This window comes from Bos mutus, chromosome 1 (genome assembly GCF_027580195.1).
Source record: "Bos mutus isolate GX-2022 chromosome 1, NWIPB_WYAK_1.1, whole genome shotgun sequence".
NCBI lineage: Eukaryota > Metazoa > Chordata > Mammalia > Artiodactyla > Bovidae > Bos > Bos mutus.
Window position 1 is genome coordinate 137712597 of NC_091617.1, and position 26561 is coordinate 137739157.

The window sequence follows — 26561 nt, forward strand, 5'->3', positions numbered from 1 at the left end:
AGATTTTCTTTGTGCCCTCCAAAACTGGAGCCTCTCTTTCCCCTAGTCCTGTGGAAGTCCTATAATCAAATTCTTCGGGCCTTCAAGGTCAGATTACCTGGGGATTCTGAAAGAGTTAATTCCTAGGTAGGTTGATAAGGAGTCCAGGGCCCTCAAGAAGGAAAAAGGGACAAACTTTTTTTCCCTCTACATTCCTTCATCCTAGTCACATGTTTTTTCCTTAAGCTTTGAGTTTTTATGGCAACAATCTATTTCTTCCAAGACTAGTTTTCTTTAAGCCCAGAGCTAATGATTACACAAGAAAACAACTCATCTTACTCAAGGGTATGTTTTCCCTTACTATGGGTATGTTTTTCCTTACTTACTCTGTACTAATGATTATATAATAACAATGCATGTTGCTCCAGAACATGTTTCTTCTTAAGAACCTTCTGACTAATCCTGTTATCTTAAGATATATGTTGTGGGAGTGAATCTGGTAAGACCTTTCTATTGCTGGTTGTTAGTAACCAACATAAAAGTAACCAGAAAGTATGTAAGGCCTTGATAAGACTAGCCTGTGAGGCACTCTCTGCCCCCTTCTGATGTCTGTGTCAGAAGCTTTCTCTATCCCTTTTTTACTGTAATAAATCTTTTACCCCACCAAGTTTTGAGTGACTGAAGCCAAGTCTCTGGTCCCGAAGCAAAATTGTCTCCTTCAGATCATGAATCTGAACTGTTCACCATAAGCTATCAATTCCCATCCCTTTTGTCGGATCCCCAGGGTCAGAAGCCTGATGTGGGGTTCAGAATCTTCACAATAGTGCAAGAACTTCTTTGGTATTATTGTTCTCCAGACTGTGCATCACTCACCCAGCAGGTATGGGCTCTGGTTTTTATCATGATTGTGCCATCCTACCATCTCATTGTGGCTTCTTGTTTGTCTTTGAACATGAGATATCATTTTTTGGTGGGTTCCAGTGTTCTCCTTCAACAGCTAGTTGCAATTTTGGTGCTCACACAGGAGATGAGCACGTGCATTTCCTTCTACTCTGCCATCCTGAACTGAAAGTTACTTTATTTTTTTTTAAACATGACTTAAGCATTAGAACACTCCATGATGCAGAAAGATTTAAAGTTCCCTTACCTGAGTGATATGAATTTTTAATGACCTTTTTTGGTTAGTAAAACCATCCTCAACATTGCTGTATGTCCACCACCACCATGTAAACCTCTAGCACAAAAGCTATAAAACCTTAAGATCTCTGTTAATGTAAACTAACATGTCAATGGACAAGTATGCTCTAACCAGAGACTTACCCAGAGTTTCAACAATAGGTAGTTTTTTCACAATCGCCCTCTTCTTCACCATTCTCATAACACCAAGGGCTAGAGTCACTGTGACCACAATGGGAAGACCTTCAGGAATTGCTGCTACAGCCAAACTGTAGCCAACAAAGACACAGCATTTAAGTATAAATTCAGTAGTACCCATAACAATAATTTCAATTAGCTGTTACTCAGAGACTAAATAATGTAAAATCAATGCTGTCAAACCCATAAAAGGCCTTACTTAGTATGTGGAAAAATTGATTAACATTTATTGGCTACCTACAAGCTACCAGATTAAGCACAGTGATTAAAGAATATACATTCTTACTTCATTCACACTGCCTAGATTTCTACTCCAAGCTTCAATTTTTACCTTAAGCTATTATGCTACCACCCCTGTAGTTTAGTTTCCTCATCCATATATATAGTAACAGGTGTTCACACAAAAACTTGCACATGAATGTTCAAAGCACCATTATTCATACTCAAAAGATGGAAAGAGCCCAAATGTTCAACAATTGATGAATGTTAAATTGTGGTGTATGCCCGTACAAGGGAGCACATAAAAAAGAATAGAGTATGATTCATGCTAAAAATGGAAAAACCTTGAAAACATCATGCTAAGGAAAGCAGCAGGACACATGTTGCAAGATTTCACTTATATGAGATGTCAGGAATAAGCAAATCCAAAAAGACAGAAATCTGTTTAGTGGCTACCAGAAGGCAAGGAGAGGGCAGAATGGGGAATGAACAGGCACAGTGTTTTCTTTCAGGGGTGATTTAAAAGTTCCAACACTAGACGTTGGTGATGGTGGTAACGATGTTGGTGATGGTGGTAACAATATGAATGTACTTAACACCACTGTACTGCATACTTTAAAAGGGAGTATTTTACTGGTATGTGCATTTTATCACAACAAAAAATTACTTATTTCTCTTCATAATATTAAAAAAAAAAAAAAACATTCAAATTAAAACTCCACTTGTCCCATTCCCGGTATTACCCCCTGACTCTGGCACAGATGAGGACAGGTAGGTACACATCCATCCTTCACTTTAACACTGCTCCCTGCACCCACCTCTACTGCTCAATTTCTATTACCAACTTTTTCTTTAGCATGATCTAACTTGTTTCTGCCCCCTTCTGATGTCTGTGTCAGAAGCTTTCTCTCTCTCTTTTATACTCTAATAAAACTTTATTACACAAAAGCTCTGAGCAATCAAGCCTGGTCACTGGCCCCAGATTCAATTCTTCTCCTCCGAAGGCCAAGAATCCCAGTGTCTTTTGTGGTTCAGCAGCAACCTTTCATCTTGAGGGCTTGTCTGAGATTCCTCAGGACAAGGTAAAGTGGTTTGGAGCTCTAGTTCTTTATTCTCCTAACAAACATGTTTTCTGCTGTACTTTTTACTAACTCTACAGTGTGCTTGTGTCAATGAACGGCACACTCTGTGCGAAGCAAATGAGGAGCCCTGCTCAGCGGTTCCGTGGTGACCTCATACGGCTTATGGCAGAAACCCTGTCAGGGGTTTATACCGACCTGCCAATGGACTTCCCTGGTGGCTCAGATGGTAAAATGTCTGCCTATAATGCAGGAGACCCAGATTCTATCCCTGGTCGGGAAGATCTGGAGAAGGAAATGGCAACCCACTCTAGTATTCTTGCCTGAAAAATCCCATGGACAGAGGAACCTGGTAGGCTACAGTCCACAGGGTCACAAAGAGTTGGACACGACTGAGCGACTTCACTTTCACACTTTTAACTTGCCTATCATTACACCATGTTCTACAGCCATCATCAATTTTTTATACGTTGATTCTAAAAGCTAAAATCCAATAAATAATATTTATAATTACTGGCTGAATAGTACACACACTGTATAACCAAGAAATATGTGTCATCATTAATACTTCATTTTCTCTTTTGAACCTCTAAGTACAAATAGAATCTTCTTTACTTATGCTTCCATTAACTCTCACTGTATCAGCAAAGACAGCCAGCATCATTTATAACTTAGATCCAATGGACCTTCTCATTCTTTTGTATTTAAATCATTTTATAAATAACTTACAAAGGAACAGAACGGATTAAGAAAAACTTCATAAATTTTTACTTGGATTTTAACCCCAAACTATACTCTTGGGATTTGAAAGTATATATATCTGAACTGGATCATGTCCTTTGAATGCAACTGCTCATGAACTGTCACGAATAAACCTAGAACACATTTACCTTACAAAATAGTGATTTCAAATTAAAAAACCATTTTTAACAGGTCGTAGGTTTATCAGTTCTGGTTCCTCTGTTTGCATCTCTCTCTAAAATGTAACACTTCTGAAAATGCTGATGACTTATAACTTTTAGGAGAGTCATCTTCTTTGTAACACAATACTACATGACAAATTCCTTGCTACAGAATGATTACCTATAAGAGAATGTCTGTCCTTCTCCTTTTATCCTTAAAAATAAAGCAGTTCAGTGAATTCCCTGGTGGTCCAGTGAATTAGGACACAGCGCTTTCACTGCCATGGCCCAGGTTTAATCTCTGGTCAGGAAACTAAGATCCCACAAGCCACACAGTGCAGGTGAAAAAAAAAAAAAAGTTTAGTCATTAATTCAGGAGTTTGAGAAAATCTAGAGTATCATCATCCAAGGGTTTGGTTCTGAGATTTCATTTTATAATGATTCAATTTCACCTTCATCATTATAGCCTAGAGTGGTTGCTGCTTTGCATTCATCTTCTGGTTTGTGTAATAATTATGAAAACTCTTCTGTCAATTCTTATTTGTCATTATGGTAAAAAAAAAAAAAAAAAAACTCAATTTCTCAAATTTGTTTAATGAATGCAAGAAAACCCCCAAAATTTTATCCCCAGACTCCTTTTATACCTTTTTAAATGACAATACTATGGGCAAAATAATAAGATAATTGAAGCATAAAATAATAATAATGATTTATTATTACAGAAGGGACAGGCTACCCACTTCAGTATTCTAGGGCTTCCCTTGTCGTTCAGCTGGTAAAGAATACACCTGTAATGTGGGAGACCTAGGTTAGATCCCTGGGTTGGGAAGATCCCCTGAAGAAGGGAAAGGCTACCCATTCTAGTATTCTGGCTTGGACTATACAGTCCATGGGGTCACAAAGAGTTGGACAGTAGTTTTAAAAGCTATTTATTCTTCTGCTTTCTCATTGTTTTACTCATTTTTAGCACAGTTGGAAATACTTGTTAAAATTACTGTTAGGGTAACAAGAAAGCAAGATATTTCAAGACACAGGAAAAATAAAGTCACTAAAGATCCCATGTGTATTTTAAAATTTATAAAAATGCAATAGACTCATATGGTCATTGTGAAATAGAATGAGTTTTATTCTATTAAAAAATGGTTTAAATGTTTGATCTCTTGGAGGACCCTGAGGTAGGAATAAAAGTAATGATGCGTTAATCTTCATGAAGTACTCTTTAAAAAATACTCTAAAAAAACATGAGTCCAACAGATGATATGCCAATGATTAATAAAATTCATGCCTAATTTTAAATTCATTTTATATTTAACCCAATGCTTTTTTACATATATTGAAGCCAAGAATTTCAAGTTGCATTTTTGCTCCTCCAAGGAAAAACTATACTCCTTCACTCTATCACAAATATCTTTTAACTTATTCATCCTAGTTATTCCTTGTACTCCATTTGATTTTTTTTTTTAATCCACTGGTTTTTATTCTAAAAGCCTAACTATTATTTGCTAGACCTATCACAGAGCTGTCATCCAGAATTTCTCCATAGAGGACTGAGTCCCACTTTTTCTTACACCCTATACAACACTGTCTTCCTTTCTTACACTCTTGATTTTCTAGAATTCATACAGGAGTAGGTAAGGAATATATTTTCTGACTACTTGCTTACCCTGAATTGATACTTTCGCTAGTCCTAGATTTATAGATTTAAAATCAATTCCCCCATGTTTTAATTGTACTGCCCCACTTTCTTCTCCTTTAATTCAAATTGGCTGTGGATGAAGGTTTTTAAAAAATCCTTTTTCCCTTCTCTATTTGGTTAAATCTCTAGCTTTGTTCCCTTAGTGGTGACAGTATAGCAACTATGTTGCTAGGCAACACTGCTTATGATAAAAGGATCTCCTGACCAATAAATTACTGCTTATGATAAAAGGATCTCCTGACCAATAAATTATCTATGGATTGGAAAAATTATAATTATCTTATAGGAAGCCATAGCTTTGGGTTTCCCGATTGTGGTGAATCTCGTAACTGGACATGGTCCTATCAGGCATCCTGGAAAGTGTGTGTTTCCAGAGATGTTGGTTCCTACAGAATATGAAGCATTTTAACCCAGGACAGCTCCGGCCCTCACATGGTCATCTCGTCTGCTTGTTTGAACCGCTGCAGGGACTGCTGCAGGAACACTCTCAGAAGAGGAAGTTGCCCTGTGGTGTTCAGGACACAGGTACCAGGTATGACCTAGGAAAGTCTTGTGAGGTGAAGTCTTAGTGGAGACTAAAAACACCCTGTGATGGAAACTGCAGTTGCTAATGAGAAGTATGATACAAGTCAAATTTTCCTTCCTTTACACACGACCTGGACCTGTTTTCTTGACTTTCACAATGATGTTTCTAAGCTGGAGTTTTGGTCCTCCTGCTTGGCATCTGGAGGATCCCTTCGATGTATAAAGATTCATGTCTTGCTTCATTTCTTATGTAATTTCTTATCTCTTTTTAAAACTCCTTTTACTGAGATATGGCATGTATTGAATTATTCTCTTTGACACTTATCTCCTCTGTTTTGGACATTTTATTCTATTTTGGGGAGACCATTTTGACTTACAATTTTTAAGCTGAGTTTTTAATTTCAGTAATCATAATCTTTTTAAGATTTTTTTTTTATGTAGACCATTTCTAAAGTCTTATTGAATTTGTTCTATATTGCTTCTACTGTTTCTCTTCTGGTTTTTTGGCCAAAAGGCATGGGGGATCTCAGCCACCCAACCAGGGATCAAACTCATACCTCCTGCACTAGAAGGCAAAGTCTTAACGACTGGACCACCAGGGATGCCTCTTAAAAATCATAAACTTAATAACTAAAAAAGAAAAAAAATGTGGGTCCTGTGATCCTTTTCTAAAACAATTTGTCTGTCACGAATGCAATCTCTTCGCAAATCTCTGAAAATATGAATACTTTTCTGTTCATTTTCAATTTTTCTTCTATTCCTGCATATTTGGTTTTCCTCTGAGTTGATTATTCAGTTTCCATATTGTGGTCTTTCTTTCTCATGCTCCTAGATTTCAGTTTGGTGATCCTTGATTGTCTAAGTTTAAAAATGCAATATTTGGTTGGTAATACCAGATATGTAGTGTGGAGTTTCTCCACTGTATACATGTAGGTTTTCATTTTCCTAGAGCTCATTTCAATATATGAATTCTGAACTATTTAAGTACACTTAATATACTCTTATGTGCTCATATAAAACCCATAATGAAATACAAGCTATGCCAAACAAAAAAAATGAGAGGCAAAAGACTTCAAATTATAAACAAACCATTAGAACTTACCTTACACTAATAGTAAACATTTCCAATATGTCTTTTCCTAGCAACCAGCCAACCAACATGATGATACCTATAACAGAATCAAACAGCTATTTTTCCCTTTTATATAAAATCACCTGAGCATACAAGGGATAGAACAACAAACTGAGGGCAGCAAAAGTTCCTTGATATAAAAGGGAAAGTTTATCAGATCACAGTTGCAAGATTTTATAAAACTCCATTAAGGAGGGAAGATTAAATTAAGGTTAAAGCTGTGTATGCATGCACACACCTACAGTTTTACCTTTTGCTGCCACCCATCCTTTAAAGTAATAATATCTGAAAGTTCCCAATATAAGAGAACATTACCAGTATTTTTGTACAATGGGGGAAAAAAAGAAGGCAACGCATACATGTAGGTTTTCTATTAACTGTGAGGTTTGCAAAAAATAAACCCTAGAACTTTACTTCTCATAACTCAATACCCAGATACTACACATTAAATTTGTACTGCAAACCAAGAAGTATTTAGGACTCAGCCCAGAGATGATGTAAGACAGCTAAAACAGCAATTAACATTTAAAAATTATTAACTTTGCAGTATTTGAAAGTTAAAAAGCAATTAACATATACGAAACAACTGATTCTTTACTCTATTTTTCAATCTTTATCTTTGAAAAAGAAAGTGAGGGGAAGGGATGTACCACTGGTTTTGTGAGGAAAAACACAGCATCAGAGTCTTAATAAAACAAAGTAACTTTGTATTCTAGATCAACATGTACATTTAAAACAAGATTTCCTTCATCTTTCTGCAATTACAAAAATAATGATCCAGATTGTGATCTTCTCAGATCCCATCCCAAATACTACCCTGATAAAAGGAATTATGTCTGATGAATTATACCAGGGTCAAATAAACTACAATCTGTGCCCCTCCTATGTGTTTTTGTAAATAATTTTTTGGAACACAGCCATATCCATTTGTGTTGTGGTTGCTTTTGTGCTGACAAAAGAGCTGAGTATTTCCATCACTGAAAGTATGAACCAAAGGCTAAAATATTTACAATCTGTCCCTTTACCAAAAAGTCTGCTGACCCTTGATTTTGATCTTGACCCTTCTCCTATTTCATACTAACAAGAAAATATATGTCCAATGCATTATATTAGAACCATGGAATCAAAAAGCTGAAAATTTTTTTTCAAAAAATTTGAGGTGGTTTCATGGTAAAGTGTTACATAAACTGGAAAGGTTTAATTGGCTAAACTTCCTTTCAATTTATCAAACTGACTATAAATTCTAAAAAATAAACAGCAGAACCAAATGAAGGGAGCTATGAGACACACCATTTAAACAAATGAACAAAACAACCTTCCCACTTTTTACTTTGCTTACAATAATGAAAAATGGATCAACAGAATTAATACTTAAAGAATTATTTTATTGCAACTGTACAGCTAAAATTGCATTATTTTTAAAGTTAGCAAGAAAAATTAAAATAACATCGTGGAAGAATTAAAAAAAAAGACTCCAAAATTGATGTGTTTAATGCTATAATAAAGATGTCATTTCAACTCCATGAATAAAGAATGGAATATAGAACTTCTGGTACCAGGATAAATAAATTTTTAGTAAAAGAGTACTAACTCTACCCTAAATCTTATACTAAAATAAATTCTAAATAAAATAGTAAAATTAAGTGTCAAAAATTAAGAGTGATGTTTAAATAAACATAAACATTTTCCCACAGGGGGTTGGAAAAGCCTTTATGAATGGAACACAGAAACCTAACTGCAGAGATTATCAGTAGGAGGGTGTGATCAGAATCTCAGGCAAGAGAGTGTTTCATTACACACATCTCTCCCCTCCCTACCAAGTTTATTATACAGCCCTCAAAAGCAACTTAAAAATCAAGGAAAAAAAATGTATTTCTAACTTAAACAATAAAAGGATTATATCCTAATTATACAAAGAGGTGTGACCAATCTAAGGCTTAAGCCACAAAAGAAACAGACTGGCAGTTCATAAAATAGAATAAAATTAAAAAGTTGTAAGATATATATGACAAAGTGCTCAGTTTCTCAAATAATAAATTTTGAAATAAACAAAAAAGTCGGCAATAGTGCTGGAAGAGAGACACTTTTTTTGTTGAGGTAGGGTATTATTTGGCAACAGCAAAGAAAAGCCTTTAAAAACATGCCAAAAATTACAAAACCACCACTCTTTGACCCAATAATATCACTTTCAGGAATTTATCCTAAGGAAATAAGAGCAGTTTATAACAAGATATCTGCACTGAACAATCACTTATACAATTTTTAAAAGTTTTAAAGACCTACACAAACATCTAAAAAGAGTGCTGACTTTTTACATGTGTATACATACACTCATAATACTACACAATCTTTAAATTTGTTTAAGGTGAGCATCTATTTAATGACAAGATGTTTATGATGGGATGCACGAAACAAAAAAGAAAAGCAGTCGTAACACAATACTATCATATTTTATTGAAGACTAGAAAGACATACTAAAATGTTTATAGAAAGGTTCTTTGATTATAGGAATTACAGATTTCTATCTTTGTAGAAAAGGACAATGGCTAGGGATTAGTTTAACAGTTTAAAAAAAGTAATAGTAGCTTAACACATGAATGAATTAATGGATTTTTTAAGTATGTACCTAACTCCCACTTCCCACTCAAAAAAGAACACCTAAGTAAATATTATGAGATATACATACTCACTCTTCTCTTACCTATTATACCAAAGGAGTAAAAGGAAAGTTGTTTTCCTAAGAGGTCCATGCTCTTCTGCAGAGGGGTTTTTGGTGCCTTGACAAATTGGAGAAGAGTGTCACCACAATTACCTAAATTTAGTCAGCTTTACTATGTGCCAGGGCCTCTAAGTGCTTCACACACTCATGACATGCACGACTCCTTCAGCGAGGAAAGTGGGAGAGCTAGACTTTTTAAAACCTGTTTATTTGAAAAGGTCTGTGCTCTCTGTGCCTCTTTGGAGAAAATCTATTCTCCCTAGCAGCTTCCCCAGGATTTCAATATCATCAGCTGCTCCTCACTTTTCTACTTTTTCCTTTCTAGATCCACAAACATGCTTGTAACCGATCTTTTTATCCTGCTGGGTCCCTGGTCTCTGGCAATCCCTCTACTGCCAAGGTTGAGATGATTTTACGCACTGCATCACATCCGGGAATCTCAGAAGGTTACCTGAGAAAATGATACTGTAGAATGCACTTTCTTTTTTATACATAAGGAGATATTTTAAATGAAAGAACTGATTTTCAATAACCTTAAACAAGGATATCGTACAAGTTATTTATTTCACTTTGCAATCATTTTTTTCTCCAGATACCTGCAATTATGTCAAGCTGGGAATTTTGGCAGAAGATATATTCTAAAGCACAACTATACTATTTAGTTGTGCTTTAGAATATAAAGATTTTAAACTAATCTTTAAAATTCATATGATAAAGTAATTGGTAAAAATAATTAGCCTTATAAATAACTGGCCATAAATCTTTTTCTCCTGTAAACAATGAATACATATCAGAATGTTTCAGAGTATTAACAATATTAATTCAAGCCCTTCCAATTACAAGCCTTCCAATTATGCTTTTAAGCACAGACAACTGATATTCTGAATAAAATACTACTTTTGAAAGTAATAAAATAATCCTCCAATGTTCTGTTTTCCCCTACTTAAAACGGAGAATATTTCAGATTTGAAACCAAAACATAAACTAAATACTCACTTCTTCTGCTTGCATCATTTTAAAAACTTCTCCGAATTCAGAATTTTCTCCTGTTCCAATGACAATACCCTAAAGGAAAAAACAAGAAATCGTATTTACATTCAGATGGAATCACCTTTCTCAAATGAAAACAAAACCCCTTCATTTCTTTTCTCCAAAGCTACCCATAAGTCAACATGTCTGACATAATATACCCAGGATTGCCTTTGGAAATTTACTTCCAAGGTTACCATAGATCCCTAAAAACAAACACCTCATTAAATTTATCAATGACTCAGTTCTGAGGCCCATTTTCCGGTCTATATTAATATTTCTGAAATTTGAACCTTTCTTATTACTTAAACATTTAATGTTTCCCCAACAAATACTAGTGAATAAAGCCTTTTATATTTGTGTAATATTAGAATCCAGTAAGGGCTTCCCTGGTAGCTCAGCTGGTAAAAAATCTGCCTTTAACGCAAGAGACCCCAGTTAGATTCCTGGGTTGGGAAGATTCCCTGGAGGAGGGATAGACTACCCACTCCAGTATTCTTGGGCTTCCCTGGTGGCTCAGATTGTAAAGAATAACTGCCTGCAGTACAACAGGTCTGGGTTCAATCCCTGAGTTGGGAAGATCCCTTGGAGGAGGGCATGGCAACTAACTCCAGTATTTCTGCCTGGAGAATCCCCATTGATAGAGGAGCCTGGCGGGCTATAGTCTGTGGGGTCACAAAGAGTCAGACACAACTGAGCGACTAAGCACAGCACAACACAGAATCCAGTAAATAAAATATTTGAAATCAGTAGCTGAATGATACACAGTCAGAATATTATAGCTAGTACCATATCAACTAAATTGAAATTTTATTCAACCAATGGTGAACATATCCATAAGCCACTGTTTCTATCTAAAAAAAAAAAAAAAAAAAAAAAAAAATTGCCTGGTAAATGGAAGAACTATGGTTGTATTTTATCTCAGGGACACAGCTTACCCTTAGTTGCACAAAGAGCTGTCAAGGACTATGTTCAATTCTGCTGTTTCTTCCTCGTATATTTTTTAAAGATCCACATAAAATTAGCCAAAAAAAGAACTGAGAAAATGGCTGAAAATGAAGGAACTGTTATCTTCAAAACAAGAATGGAAATTTACCTTTGCTTTGCCACATCTGACCAGTGTTCCCATGAAGGCAATGTTACTTCTTGATGCAAGATCTCCATTAGTAGCAGCCGGCTGAGGAGCTGTCACCTTAGAACAAGGTGTTGTCTCTCCTGTCAAGCTGGACTCATCAACAGAAAGATCCACAGCCTTGGGGAACATAAAGCACTCTAGTCAGTTCAAGTCTGAAAACTCCTTCTGCTAAAATTAAAATCTAAAGAGTCTGTAATCACCATTTCTTCTGCAAATATCCTCCCCATTACAAATTACCCAAAACTTTTACCATATCCATTACTCAACAATCATATTTAAAAATGAAGCTAAGTCAAAAAAATTTTGACTTGCAAGGTTGACAGACCCATGAGACAAAATTAGCCTGAACTTCAAAATACAAGTAGGGATAAGGAGACACTAGCTAAAACAATCTCTATCTAGACTTGAACTGCAAGGAGATCCAACCAGTCCATTCTGAAGGAGATCAGCCCTGGGATTTCTTTGGAAGGAATGATGCTAAAGCTGAAACTCCAGTACTTTGGCCACCTCATGCAAAGAGTTGACTCATTGGAAAGGACTCTGATGCTGGGAGGGATTGGGGGCAGGAGGAGAAGGGGACGATAGAGGATGAGATGGCTGGATGGCATCACTGACTCGACGGACGTGAGTCTGAGTGAACTCCAGGAGTTGGTGATGGACAGGGAGGCCTGGCATGCTGCGATTCATGGGGTCGCAAAGAGTCGGACACAACTGAGCGACTGATCTGATCTGATCTAGAGAAGACTCAACCCTCAGGAGTTTTCTAAAATTATTTCCTAATTTTGCCCTATCCTAAAGTCCTGAAAATGGATTTGGCAGGTTTAAACCAACTGTAACAGAAGAGAAATATAACTAAATATAACTAAAAAGAAATATAACTATAACTAAAAATAAAAAAATGTTTTCACAATTTGGGTTTAATATTCATGAATTCTTGCTATATATCCCTAACATTTATTTTAAATTTATGTCAGCAAGAATCAAAAATGCACATAAGTGTTTCCAAACAGATCATGAATATCATATCATCATCCAACTCTGCAACAGGGTTCAATACTGAGGGCTGCACTTCTAACACAATTAAGAATTCACCTACCCAAGCATGAAAAAAACAAACATCATTTTATATGTGGAAAATACTGCAGATGTGACCTGGCTCTGTTTATGAGTATGGCCCACAGAACAATAATTCTAAGGATGTTAATAGGCATTGTGTATAATGTTACAGACAGATGATCATTGATTAAACCAACACACACATATTTACACATACACACAAGGGAGGAGTACTATGGTTAAGTAAGTTTTAGAAACACTGTATTAAGAGGTAAACAGCTTCCCTTATGGTACTGTTTCTCAAAACTTGCAATGCATCAGTGTCAATCACCTCAAAAGGAATATAGATATAGCAGGGATTGTGGAAGAGTGACCTTAGCAGAACCAGCAACACCTCTAACACCTCAGAGCTTATTAAGGCATTTACTGCCCTACCACAGACAGTTGGGAGAGTGAACCTAACAGACTGCCTTTATACACCCCCCACATAATTCTGATGCAAGCTCAAGCTTGAGAATCAATAAAATAGTGTTTCCCAAACATCTCTGATGGAGAAGGGAAATGGCAACCCACTCCAGTATTCTTGCCTGGAGAATCCCAGGGATGGAGGAGCCTGGTGGGCTGCCGTATATGAGGTCACACAGAGTCAGACACGACTGAAGCAACTCAGCAGCAACAGTAGCAGCAAACATCTCTGATGAAGCTCTTGTTCAACGATCAGTAGGACAATCTCCAGAAAACTACAACCTGGTTCATGATTTTACTCATTCATTCACCCAACCAACGTTTACCGACTACCTTAACTATGTACCAGATACTGAGTCAGATCCAAGAAAAAAAACAAGATAAGAAAATGAATTCAGAGCAATTAGATGATTGTGTAGTCTCACTGCTATTATCAACTGAGCTGGTGTTCTGAATCAGGCCTCCTGATTGACAAAATTCATACTATGTACAAAGTACTCTAAATTTGTGTGCTCAATCGTGTCCAACTGTCTGTGATCCTATGGACTATAGTCTGCCAGGCTCCTCTGTCCATGAAATTTTCCCAGTTGTTATTTCTTACTCCAGGGGATCTTCCCAATCCAGGGATCAAACCTATGTCTCTTTCAACTCCTGCACTGGCACACAGATTCTTTACCACTGAGTCCCCTGGGAAGTCCATTCTAAATTTAAATCCTGTGTTTTTCTTTTCTCAGAGGGTGGGGAAAGGGAATAAATCTCATCTTTTTAAATGAGTCATTTTGTTATGAGCATAAATACCTTAAAAAAATCTCATGGAAAATAATTATTAAAAATTGAGTTCATGGATTCTTTCCCCCCATCTACATAATAAAACTTTGACTTATTCATTTAAAAAGTTGTTTACTAATGCTTATAATGTCCCACCCCCTGTACTATATCACATCCAATGGGAATCAGCAGTAAACAAAACAAAGGTACTCTCTTCAGCTTTTAATCTAATGGGAAAATGATTTGAAAAAATAAACAAGTGTATATAATATAATGCCAGATAGTGGGGGAAAATAACATGGTAAAAATGGAGAGTGACACTTTAGGTAGAGAAAAGCTCTCAAAGCAGATGAGCCTTTTGCAGAGTCCTAATTCCCTTCTCCAGGGGATCTTCCTGACCCAGGGATCAAACTCAGGTCTCTTAAGTTGGAGGCGTATTCTTTACCATCTGAGCCAACAGGGAAGCCCCAAATTTGGGTTCATTACTTCACCTCAACTACAAATAAAAAAAACACCTGCCATGCTAAAAGGTAATGGACTTTTTATTTCTACTTTTTAAATTAAAAGAACACATTTGACTTTTCTTCCCAAATTAATCTTAGGATTGTCTGATTTTTCATGCTTTATTAATAAGAAAGAAAAAAGTAGGGCTGCCCAGGTGGCACTAAAGGTAAAGAACCCGCCTGCCAATGCAAGAGAAGTAAGAGACGTTGAGTTCAATCCCCAGGTAGGGAAGATCTCCTGGAGGACGGCATAGCAGCCCACTCCAGCATTCTTGGTTGAAGAATCCCATGGACAAAGGAGCCTGGCAGGTTAAGGTCCATGGGGTCAGAGTCAGACACAACTGAGTGACTAAGACACTAAGAAAAAGTTAGGTCTTTTTCTTCAAAGATGATACTAACACTAAAAATAGTCAGCTGACACTTTGTTGCTCACTCTCTGGTAGGCACCAAGCAACATACTTATACCAAGTAAACCACAAACAGTTAGATACTAGCAACTCCAATGAGGCAAGCGCTAGTAGTTCAGTTCAGTTGCTCAGTCGCATCCAACTCTTTGCGACCCCATGGACTGTAGCACACGAGGCTTCCCTGTCTGTCACCAAGTCCCAGAGCCTACTCAAACTCATGTCCATCGTGTCAGTGATGCCATCCAACCATCTCATCCTCTGTCATCCCCTTCTCCTCCTGCCTTCAATCTTTCCCAGCATCAGGGTCTTTTCCAATGGGTTGGTTCTTTGCATCAGGTGGCCAAAGTATCGGAGTTTCAGCTTCAGCATCAGTCCTTCCAATGTAGTGAACGTGAACGTGAAGTCGCTCAGTCATGTCCAACTCTTTGCAACCCATGGACTGTAGCCTACCAGGCTCCTCTGTCCATGGGATTTTCCAGGCAATAGTACTGGAGTGGATGGCCATTTCCTTCTCCAAGGGATCTTTCCAACCCAGGGATCAAACCTGGGTCTCCCGCATCACAGACAGACACTTTACCGTCTGAGCCACCAGGGAAGTCCAATGTAGTAGTATCCCTATTTTTCAGACTTGTTGAAGGATTAAGGCCTCCTCCAACATCATACAGCTAGTAAGCTGTGGAGATGAAACCTAAACATTGACAAATTAATGATTTTTCTAAATCCCAAATCAAAAGAAAAAGTTTTCTTTGTTTAGCAAGCTCCTCATTAATACTTGTTACTAAAATCATTAATGCTTGTAATTTTCTGAGCTTTTAATCAGAAAAACTTAATACTTAATAAGAAACAGAAACTTGTATACAAGTTATAGAAAGAACTCCTTTCTCTGTGAGAAAAGTGAAATTTACGTTTTTCCACTGAAGACTTTTTACGTTAAATGTAAATCTTAAACAAGAATAAGTACCAGCATTAGGTGGGTGTCTGTAGGGACAAGGAGTATAAAAATGATTTGTATTTTTAAAGAGGCAGGAAGTATGGCTTTACTGACTATGTCAGGGACCCAGCTCTTCTGTGTCAGCCTTAGCAGTGCTATAATCATTTAAGAGAGTAAGAATCTTAATTCAAATCAGATTTTTCTACAGAAAAGAGGCCATGTAATTTTTTATACAACAGCCCTGTCTTAGTATACAAACTAATGTGGAAGAGAAGGGAGCTTTGGGCCCTTATCTTTTTCCTTATATAATTATAAATTTGTAAAACTTAAAAATATTAACAATACATTATCAATGAAATTTGTCTAAATCATACAATATAGCATAACTCTCAACTGTCTGCTGAACAAGAAAAAGGACAAGGTACTTTTTCTTAATGGTGATTATGAGTCACCAATAAGTCTCTCAACTGCTTTTCACAGAAAGCAGTTTTGAAAGAATGAGGGGAAGGCAATCATTTCTAAGAAGGGTAATACTTAATAAGGCAGGAAAGCCTAATTATTACAGTTTAACAAAGTCACACAATTTAATTCATCTGAAAACAAACATATCAGAGTCATTTATCCAATGCATTCATGAGAGAAAATTAAGATAAAATGAAATCAAAGAAATAGCCAGCTCCAAACATAAAACCTTCAAAAGAGTTGTTAAAAGGGAAACTGATTATGCTTCCTCAGGCACTATGGTGGAGATATAAATAAGACCCAACACAGTTCAAAAGGCAGACTGTAAAAAAGAATCAAGGTGCATACATAATCCATAATCTGAATATTTAACATCTACAGAATTAAAATGGTTGATAAAAATATCAAGATTATTCCTATAAAACATTAGGGAGAAAGAAGGTAAATACTAACTAAAATCACAAAGATTTCCTGGAAAGCAAAAAGTGACCGCTTAAAAAAAAATTCGTTAATACAGTACAACTGCTAGCCACAAATAAGTTCTTAAACTAAAGAACATCTTGGTGTCCTGTATGCTGCTAGATTAATCACCTCGAGTCCAGAATTAAAAGCAATTGGAAATGGGTTTCTTTCCTCAGAAATGTATTTTTCAAAATGTTTCATCTGCAACTGCCTGATCATGATAAAATTTCTTACTTATGCTGTCAAAAATTAAGATTCCTCTTACTGTTTATTCAAATGAAGGAAATATAATTGAAAATTCTTCAGGAGCTCTAGCTTATTAATCAAAGTCCACCCACCCCAGTGTTACAAGAAATGAATTTGATCCTATGGTAAATGCTTGCAAACTTTGACTTAAGAGTTCAGATTCAACTTGATCAAGTTGCTAATAATTTAAATTCAGTTAATGATTTATAGGATATTTCACTAAGATTATTAAAAAGAACAAAATTTTAAAAGGGAACCTATTTTTACAACAGTTCTTTCCCACCAACGTACAATGAGGATCTTAAAGTTAGTTAGTGTTAACGTTAGTGGCTCAGTCGTGCCCAACTCTGTGACCCCATGGACTGCAGTCCACCAGGCTCCTCTGTCTATATGATTTTCCAGGCAAGGATACTGGAGTGGGTTGCCATTTCCTTCTCCAGGGGATCTTCCCAACCTAGGGATCGAACCCAGGTCTCCTGCACTGAAGGCAGATTCTTTACCGATCGAACCCAGGTCTCCTGCACTGAAGGCAGATTCTTTACCGACTGAGCTACAAGGAAAGCCCAAACAAGGACACTAAGTCTCACTTCTAACCTACCCATATAATTAAATTCTAGTGACTTGGTAAGAGATCACAGAGTTGGACATGACTGAGCAACTGAACTGAACTGAATGAGGAAAAAAGAAACTCTTTCTCTTCAGCATTTTAAAATGAATAGCATTCTTCAGCTCATTATGCTATTTAACAACTGAACTATAAAAAGAAGACAACAAAACACTAAGCAGAGCTTCAGTTTAAATAATAAGTCTTAGAGAACCAACACTCTTATTGCTCTAAGTATGGACCTGTCTTCTCAGTTGTATGATAATACTATTAAAGAAAAATACATCTTTTCCAAACTCAAACACACATGATAACATCAAACAGCTTTTAGTGAATATGCATGTTTCCACATTCCACAAATAAACCATATACCTTTTCCAACATTTTAACTTAATTTCTTTTGACAGCTAGTTTAAAATCCCTAAGTTTGTAAACTGCTCTTTTTAACAAGTGTGCATGTAAGTTTAATAATTCAGAAATTTAAAAGCAAAGTTTCAGTGACAGATCACAATAAGGAAGGGCAACATGCTTATTTCAATTTATCAAAACACCTGCCAAAAAAACACATGGAATTCAATATAAATACTTATAATTCATGAATAACATCATAGAAAACAGTAGAGCAGGACACTCAAACAATCAGTCCAGTCCCTCCACTAAAACAATCATAAGGTGGCAAAAATGGACAGAATGAACTCTGGAATAAAAAACAAATCAATTAGGGAAATGCTTAACAGGAAACAGGCATTTTTATTTTTCTATCTGCTTGTCCCCATTCCCAAGAGAAGCAGCAACAGCAATGAGGATGGAAGCTTCTTTCCTGGACCCTATTCCTAAAATACTGTAAGTTGTGTGTTCTGACCTGTCTGGCAGTTCCCTGAAGGACTGGTACCGAGGCTGACCTTTATTTCACATCCTAACTCCAGCTAGAGTGGCTTTCCCGGTATTTGCCCAAAGATTAAACATACATAAGTTCATGATCTGAGCCACAATCAGCTCCTGGTCTTGTTTTTGTTGACTGTATAGAGCTTCTCCATCTTTGGCTGCAAAGAATATAATCAACCTGATTTCGGTGTTGCCCATCTGGTGATGTCCATGTGTAGAGTCTTCTCTTGTGTTGTTGGAAAAGGGTGTTTGCTATGACCAAGGCGGAGTACGTCAAGGCTGTATATTGTCACCCTGCTTATTTAACTTATATGCGAGTACATCATGAGAAACGCTGGGCTGGAAGAAGCACAAGCTAGAATCAAGATTGTCGGGAGAAATATCAATAACCTCAGCTATGCAGATGACACCACCCTTATGGCAGAAAGTGAAGAGGAACTAAAAAGCCTCTTGATGAAGGTGAAAGAGGAGAGTGAGAAAGCTGGCTTAAAACTCAACATTCAGAAAAAGAAGATCATGGCATCTGGTCCCATCACTTCATGGGAAACAGATGGGGAAATAGTGGCAACAGTGTCAGACTTTATTTTTTGGGGCTCCAAAATCACTGCAGATGGTGACTGCAGCCAGGAAATTAAAAGACGCTTACTCCTTGGAAGGAAAGTTATGACCAACCTAGATAGCATATTCAAAAGCAGAGACATTACTTTGCCAACAAAGGTCCATCTAATCAAGGCTATGGTTTTTCCAGTGGTCATGTATGGATGTGAGAGTTGGACTGTGAAGAAGGCCGAGCACCAAAGAACTGATGTTTTTGAACTGTGGTGTTGGAGAAGACTCTTGAGAGTCCCTTGGACTGCAAGGAGATCCAACCAGTCCATTCTGAAGGAGATCAGCCCTGGGATTTCTTTGGAAGGAATGATGCTAAAGCTGAAACTCCAGTACTTTGGCCACCTCATGCGAAGAGCTGACTCACTGGAAAAGACCCTGATGCTGGGAGGGATTGGGGGCAGGAGGAGAAGGGGACGACAGAGGATGAGATGGCTGAATGGCATCACTGACTCGATGGACGTGAGTCTGAGTGAACTCCGGGAGTTGGTGACAGACAGGGAGGCCTGGCGTGCTGCGATTCATGGGGTCGCAAAGAGTCAGACACGACTGAGTGACTGAACTGAACTGAACTGAACTAAACATACATGCTAGCAGGCAAAGGACAGAACACGGCAAAATAGCAGACACACCCAAAGACTGAAAAGGAAGAGAGTAAGGTAGAAGTTCTTTGAAGAAATAAAGGCTTGGAAGGGCCACCACGTATACCAGGGAAGACAAAGTGTAATGTCCAGAATCAGAAGCAAGTCCAGAAAAGACCTGAGAGGACCCTACAGATCTGAGTCTGGCACAAGAAGAAGGTGAAGGTGTGTGAAGGTAGAGTGGCAGGCAGCCTAGCTCAGTGATGAAGAAGTGCCCCAACTCAGAGAAAAGCTGCAAAGAGCAGGAGAGTGGCACCCCCCTCCCCGACTCCCGGTTTTTTGGCTTCAGATGGATACGGGTGACTCTGAAGATAATAAAACAGAAACTTCAGGGCCACAAACAACAAGGAATCTTGTCTTTGTAAAAAACAATTTGGAAAAGTCACTAAACAAAGTGGACTGCTGCAGCCCTCAACAACCAAAAACAAACCCTAAGGAGCAAATCTGATGTACAGAGTTACGACGTCATAATACCCCAAATACCTACTTTTCAACAAATAATTATAAGTACAAAGAAATAGCAAAGTATGGCCCTTTCACAGGAAATACTAAACTGACAGAAACTATCCCTGAGGCAGGCCAGACATTGGACTTACTAGAAAAACCTTAAGTCAACTGTCTTAAATGTGCTCAAAAAGGAAACCATGGATGAAGAATTAAAATAAATCAGAAAAGCAATTAATGAACAAAAAGAGAATATCAATAGAGAAAGAAATTTTAAAACTGTAAAAAAAAAAAAAAAAATCTAGGAATTCCCTGGTGATCTGATGGTTAGGACTTTGCACTTCCACTGCCAGGGGCCTGGGTTTGATCCCTGGTCAGGGAACTAAGATCCCACAAGCAGTGTGGTGTGGTCAAAATAAGAAATCCTGATGCTGAAAAGTATAATAAATGAAAATTTCACTAGAGGGGCTCAGCAGCAGATCTGAAAAAGGTGGTGGGGGTCGCGGTTGGGGGGAGATGAGCAAATCTGAAGACAGGACAATTGAAATTAACCAGTCTGAAAGGCAGAGAGAAAAAAAGAAAATGAAGGAAAATGATCAGAGCATAAGTATCTGTGGAACAATATCAAACGTACCAATTTCAGCATTTTAAGAGTCCCAAAAGAAGGCGGGGGGAGGCGGCGCGGTGGGGAAGGAACCTAGAAATGGGCAGAAAGAATATCTGAAGAAATATTAGATGAAAACTTCCTAAATGGAATGAAAGACAGGAATTTACACGTCCAAGAAGACAAATACACAACAAACAGGATAAATTCAAAGACATCTATACTGAGAGATATTATAACCAAACTGCTGAAAGACATAGACAGAATCTTGAAAACAGCAACAACAAAGCAATTCAACATGTACAATGAACTCTCAATAACATTAACATCCCATCTCTTATCAGAAACCATGGAGGCTAGGACCAGTAGAATGACATATTTAAGCACTGAGGGGGAAAAAATCAAACAATTATATATCCAGCAAAATTATCTTTCAAAAATGAAAAATTAACACATTCCTATTTTTTAAATAGCTAAGACAATTCATCACTAATAGAAATGTCAACAAGAAATACTGAGTCCTTCCAGATAAAATGAAAGAATTTATAAAATACTTTAAAGCCATGTGAAAAAATAAAGATTTCAGTAAAAATAATAACAACAAAAATAAAAAATAAATGAACAAAGGATCTGAATACACAGTCTCCCAAAGAAGACATACTGATGGCCAATAGGCACATGAAAAGATCATCATCACTAACTGCTGCTATTGTTCAGTCGCTAAGTCCAGTCTGATTCTTTGCAACTCCATGAACTGCAGCACACCAGGCTTCCCTGTCCTTCCCTCTCCCAGAGTTTGCTCAAACTCATGGCCATAGAGTCAGTGATGCTATCTGACCATCTCATCCTCTGGCAACCCCTTCTCTGTTTGCCTTCAATCCTTCCCAGTATCAGGGTATTTTCCAGTAAGTCAACTCTTCGCATCAGGTGGCCAAAGTATCAGAGATTCAGCTTCAGTCCTTCCAATGAATATTAAGGGCTGATTTCCTTTAGGACTGATTGGTTTGATTTCCCTGCAATCCAGGGGACTCTCAAGAGTTTTCTCCAGCACCATAGTTCAAAGGCATCAATTCTTCAGTGCTCAGCCTTCTTTATGGTCCAACTCTCATATCCATACATAACTACTAAAAAAAAAAAAATCACAGCTTTGACTATATGGACCTTCATCAGCAAAGTGAGTTATCTGCTTTTTAATAAGCTGTCTAGGTTTGTCATAGCTTTCCTTTCAAGGAGCAAGCATCTTTTAATTTTATGGCTGTAGTCACTGTCTGCAGTGATTTTGGAGCCCAAGGAAATAAAATCTGTCACTGTTTCCACTTTTTCCCCTTCTATTTGCCATGCATTGATGAGACTGGATGCCATGATTTTAGTTTTTTTAATGCTGAGTTTCAGGCCAGCTTTTTCAATAATTGTTAGGGAAATGCAAATCAAAACCTCAATGAGATATCACCTCACACCTATAAGAATGCCTATTATCAAAAGGACAAGAAATAACAAGCCTTGACAAGGATTTGGGAGAAAAAGGAACCCTCATACACTATTGCTGGGAACGTAAATTGGTGCAGGCACTATGGAAAACAGTATGAAGATTTCTCAAAAATTCAGAATAGAATTACCATATAAACTCAACTATTCCATAGTTGGTATTTATCCAAAGAATACAAAAGACATTAATTTGAAAAGATATATGCACCCATATGTGTTCCCTACATCATTATTTACAATAGCCAAGATATGGAAACAAAATTAAGCGTCACTGATAGGTAAGTGAATAAAGATGATCACACACATACATATACACACACAATGGAATACTACTCAGCCATAAAAATAAATGAAATTTGTCATTTGCAACAATGCATATCATCTCTGAGAGTATTATATTAAGTGAAATAAGACAGAGATAGACAAATAGCATATGATTTCACTCATATATGAAATCTAACACACACACACACACACTAAAATAAATAAATTCAAACTCATAGAGAACAGACTGGTGGTCAACAGAAGGAAAGGAGGTTTGAGAGGGGGCAAAAGGGATGAAGGGGTCAACTGTATGGTAATGGATGGTAGCTAGGCCTTTTGTGGTGATCATTTTGTAGTATATACAGATATCAAATTATAATGATATACAGCTGAAACTTAAAAAACATCATATACAAATTTTACTTCAATTAAGACCCCCCCAAAAATCAATGAAAACCAATTTTCTATTTGAAATTTACAATAAAGAATGCTGTGTGATTAAGTAAAATAAACAAATGAATGACATGAATCAATGCATCATGGACTTTCCTGGTGGTCCAGTGGTAAGAATCTGCCTTCCAATGCATGGGGCATGGGTTCAATCCCCAGTAAGGGAACTAAGATCCCACGTGCCACAGGGCAACTAAGGCCACACACTGCAACTCGTGAGTGGCCCACAGCAAATATTGAGCCCACCTGCTCTGGAGCTGACACGCCACAACTGGAGAGAAGCCCCCACGCTGCAATGCAACCAAGACCTGATGCAGCTAAATAAATAGAAAAATTTTAAGTGAATCAAGCATTTTAAAAAGGGGAGACTGGAGGAAATCAGAAACAAAAAAATAAAACACATATAGAAAACAAATAGCAAAATGGCACAAAAAAGTCTTTCTCTACCAGTAATTCTTTAAATGTAAATAGATTCACAATAGTATAATACAGTCATACAACAGAATACTATTATTTGACAATAAAAAGCAGTGATGCACTGATACATGCTACAGCATAATGAAAACATTATGTTAACTGAAAGAGGCAAGACACAAAAGACTGTACAGTGTATACTTCCATTTACATTAAATGTCCATAACAGGCACATGTATTCTTGGACACCACTGAAGTGACTTAGCATAGCATAGCATTCAAACAGAACAAGCAGATTGGTAGCTACCAGGCTCCGGGGCAAGGAGACAAAGCTAGTGAATGCTAAAAGGTAAGGGTTTTCTTTTGGAAATGATGAGAATGTTATACACTTTGTGGTAACGGCCGTACAACTCTGAAAACTACTGAATTGTACATTTCAAATGTGTTAATTGTTTGGTATGTGAACTATATATGTCAATCAAGCTGTCTTTCAAAAATATATATTTTTACCTGTGGTAGATGTACCAGTACTTTTGGCACAGACTAAGAGCTAGTTATGAATGCCCCACCTCAGATCTGCCAAAACAGAACCCAGATAAGTCCAGCTCATATTAAAAGTTAGGATGCACTCCCCTAGGGCCATTCTATGTTACAGAAAGAAAACAGCCCTGAAAGCTCACACAGTTAATTCATTACATAAGAAGTCACATTTTATTCTTTTAATTACTTTGCTTGCAAGTTGGTGTCTCCCAGTAGAAAGGGCACAAAACTGTCTTTTGCATTTCCGAACTTTGAAATCTGAAATAGCAGTCTATACACGGTACTCAACTATTTGTTGAATGGCTAAAAAAATGACCTCGTAACACAGACTGATTTCTAACGAGAGGGACAACATTTTGCCTAAATATGCTAGCAAATGTTAGAAAAAATTCTCTTTTGAAAAAGAAAAGCAAATCAAAGCAGAATCTGTTTTGTCAGAATATCAAGTTTTCCACTGAGTAAATGGAGAATTTACTTAGTAACTGAGGAAGTCAGATGTTCTGACATAGAAAGATAGCTCCACTAAATGGAGTTACCCAACACAGAGGAACCTGCTTGCTAGTGGTTATTAACAAAAGAGCGGCCAAGAACGTGAGCCTCACAGAAAGGGACATAACGCATAACTGAGGTTTCAGTCAGAGACTACCTCTGACCGTAGCCAAGGGAGGTCTGTGCTTATTCAATTACACTCATTGTCTTTGGTTTTTACTCGCCCTGGGTACTAAGGAACAACCCTAAAGACACCAGAATCTACTCAGTGAGCCAAACTATTGTTCTATAACAAACTGCGTGGATTCCTGAAGTAAAAAGGGTCTCTACGCAATGCCAACTGGCAGGTTCTACATTTAGACTTCCAAGCCTGGCCCAAGTCGATCTTGACTCCTTGTGGAAATATCCTTTCTGCGCAGATCTGAAAGGTCTGATCTAGTGTCATAAAAATGGCTTTCTGGCTCTCAACCACATAAGTGGTAGTTGTCTAATAGAAGTTTGATACATTTAGAAAAACATCCTATCAAAAATTGGGATTGGGAAAAAAGAAGTAGCAACTGTACCCTGTGTGTAGATTGTGAGGACGGTTTCAAAGAATGATATGTGGCACATAAGCCACAAAAGAAAGTGTCAACAGAATTGATCTTTCAGAACTCCAAGTACAGAAAAATCTTGGTGTATTTCAGTCAACGTTTTGGGGTTAGTTAGAAATTTTCAGCTAAGAGGTAAAATATTTTCAACAGTCAAAAGTAACCTGCTTTTCCTCTATTACATTGTTTTCTCTTACAAAGAATTCCTTATTCAAATACTGATACAGACTTTACCTGGAAGATTATGAAAAGTATTTTATGCTTCCAAAAAGGCAAAATGTACTACTATACAAATACATGCAGTCTATAAGACTGCTTTATCTAAAGTCACTATCAGACCAATCCCTCAAAAGTGTTAGTTGCTCAGTTGTGTCTGACTCTTTGTGACGTTATGGACTATAGACTGTCAGGCTCCTCTGTCCATGGAATTCTCCAGGTAAGAATACTGGAGTGGGTAGCCATTCCCTTCTCCAGGGGATATTCTCTACTGAGGGATCAAACCCAAATCTCCTGCATTGCAGGCAGATTCTTTATCATCTGAGTAACCAGGGAAGCCCAATCCTTTGGCAGCCACCAATTAACTGGCCAGGATGCCTCTTTTCAACTACTATTTAAAAATTAAAATAAAAATCCTTCGGTAAAAAAACTAGAAAACATGTCCATAAACTCAATTCCTCTAAATTTTACTATCCCAGCTCCATGAATAATTCTAAGGTTCCTATACTGGTAAGGTTACTGCCACCAACACATATTCACTCTTTCCTTGGCTATGGAAAACTGACTCAGGCAAGAAAACACAATACAAAAATCTTTAAGTTATCAATATTAATCTTCTTTAAAAGGGGTTTTACAAAAGATAGGTTCAGCCTGCTATGGACTGAATTCTGTCCCCCTAAAATTCATGTTGAAGCCCTAAACGCCAATGTGAGGTGATGGTAACTGGAAATGAGGCCTTGGGAGGTGATTAGGGTTAGAGAAGGTCACGTGGGTGAGGCCCACATAATGGGATCAGGGGCACTGTCACACGAATGGAGATCACTCTTTGTACCATATGAAGATATAGCAGAAAGGTTGAAAGACAAAGAGAGCCCTCACCAACAACCCAATTCTGCCAGACCTTGACTGTGGACTTCCCACTGTTCAGAAACAAACAAAATAACTGTCTGTTGTATAAGCCACCAAGTATATCATATTTATTACAGCAGCCTAAACTGACTTAAGACACAGCCAAAAAACACCGGAAAAAAGTTATATAGCAGTCAGGTCACTGAACATACCGACAATATGCTACTGCAGGCCCAAGTAAGAATTAGAGCTAAAATATGAACCAAAGAAATTATGACAGGAACCCCCGAGTTGCGACGGTGACAATGCTGAAGTGGCAACCTTGGCCACAGTCCACGTCCACAAGAAAAAGATTATACAGCAGAAGTCCTGGGCTTGCTTTTTCCTAAGT

At 37.4% G+C, this 26561-nt stretch overlaps 1 protein-coding gene across 5 annotated transcripts in view; it reads right to left on the reverse strand.

Moving 5' to 3' along the window:
- Positions 1-26561, reverse strand: part of ATP2C1 (ATPase secretory pathway Ca2+ transporting 1) — a 155774-nt gene that overhangs the window by 34460 nt on the left and 94753 nt on the right. For all 5 annotated transcript variants that reach the window (XM_070376155.1, XM_070376157.1, XM_070376158.1 and 2 more), the window contains 5 exons: positions 11751-11906; positions 10622-10690; positions 9608-9683; positions 6877-6943; positions 1300-1424 (listed from right to left, as the gene is read on the reverse strand). In XM_070376155.1, the coding sequence (XP_070232256.1) occupies positions 1300-1424; positions 6877-6943; positions 9608-9683; positions 10622-10690; positions 11751-11906 (493 nt within the window). The remainder of the gene's footprint in view (positions 1-1299; positions 1425-6876; positions 6944-9607; positions 9684-10621; positions 10691-11750; positions 11907-26561) is intronic.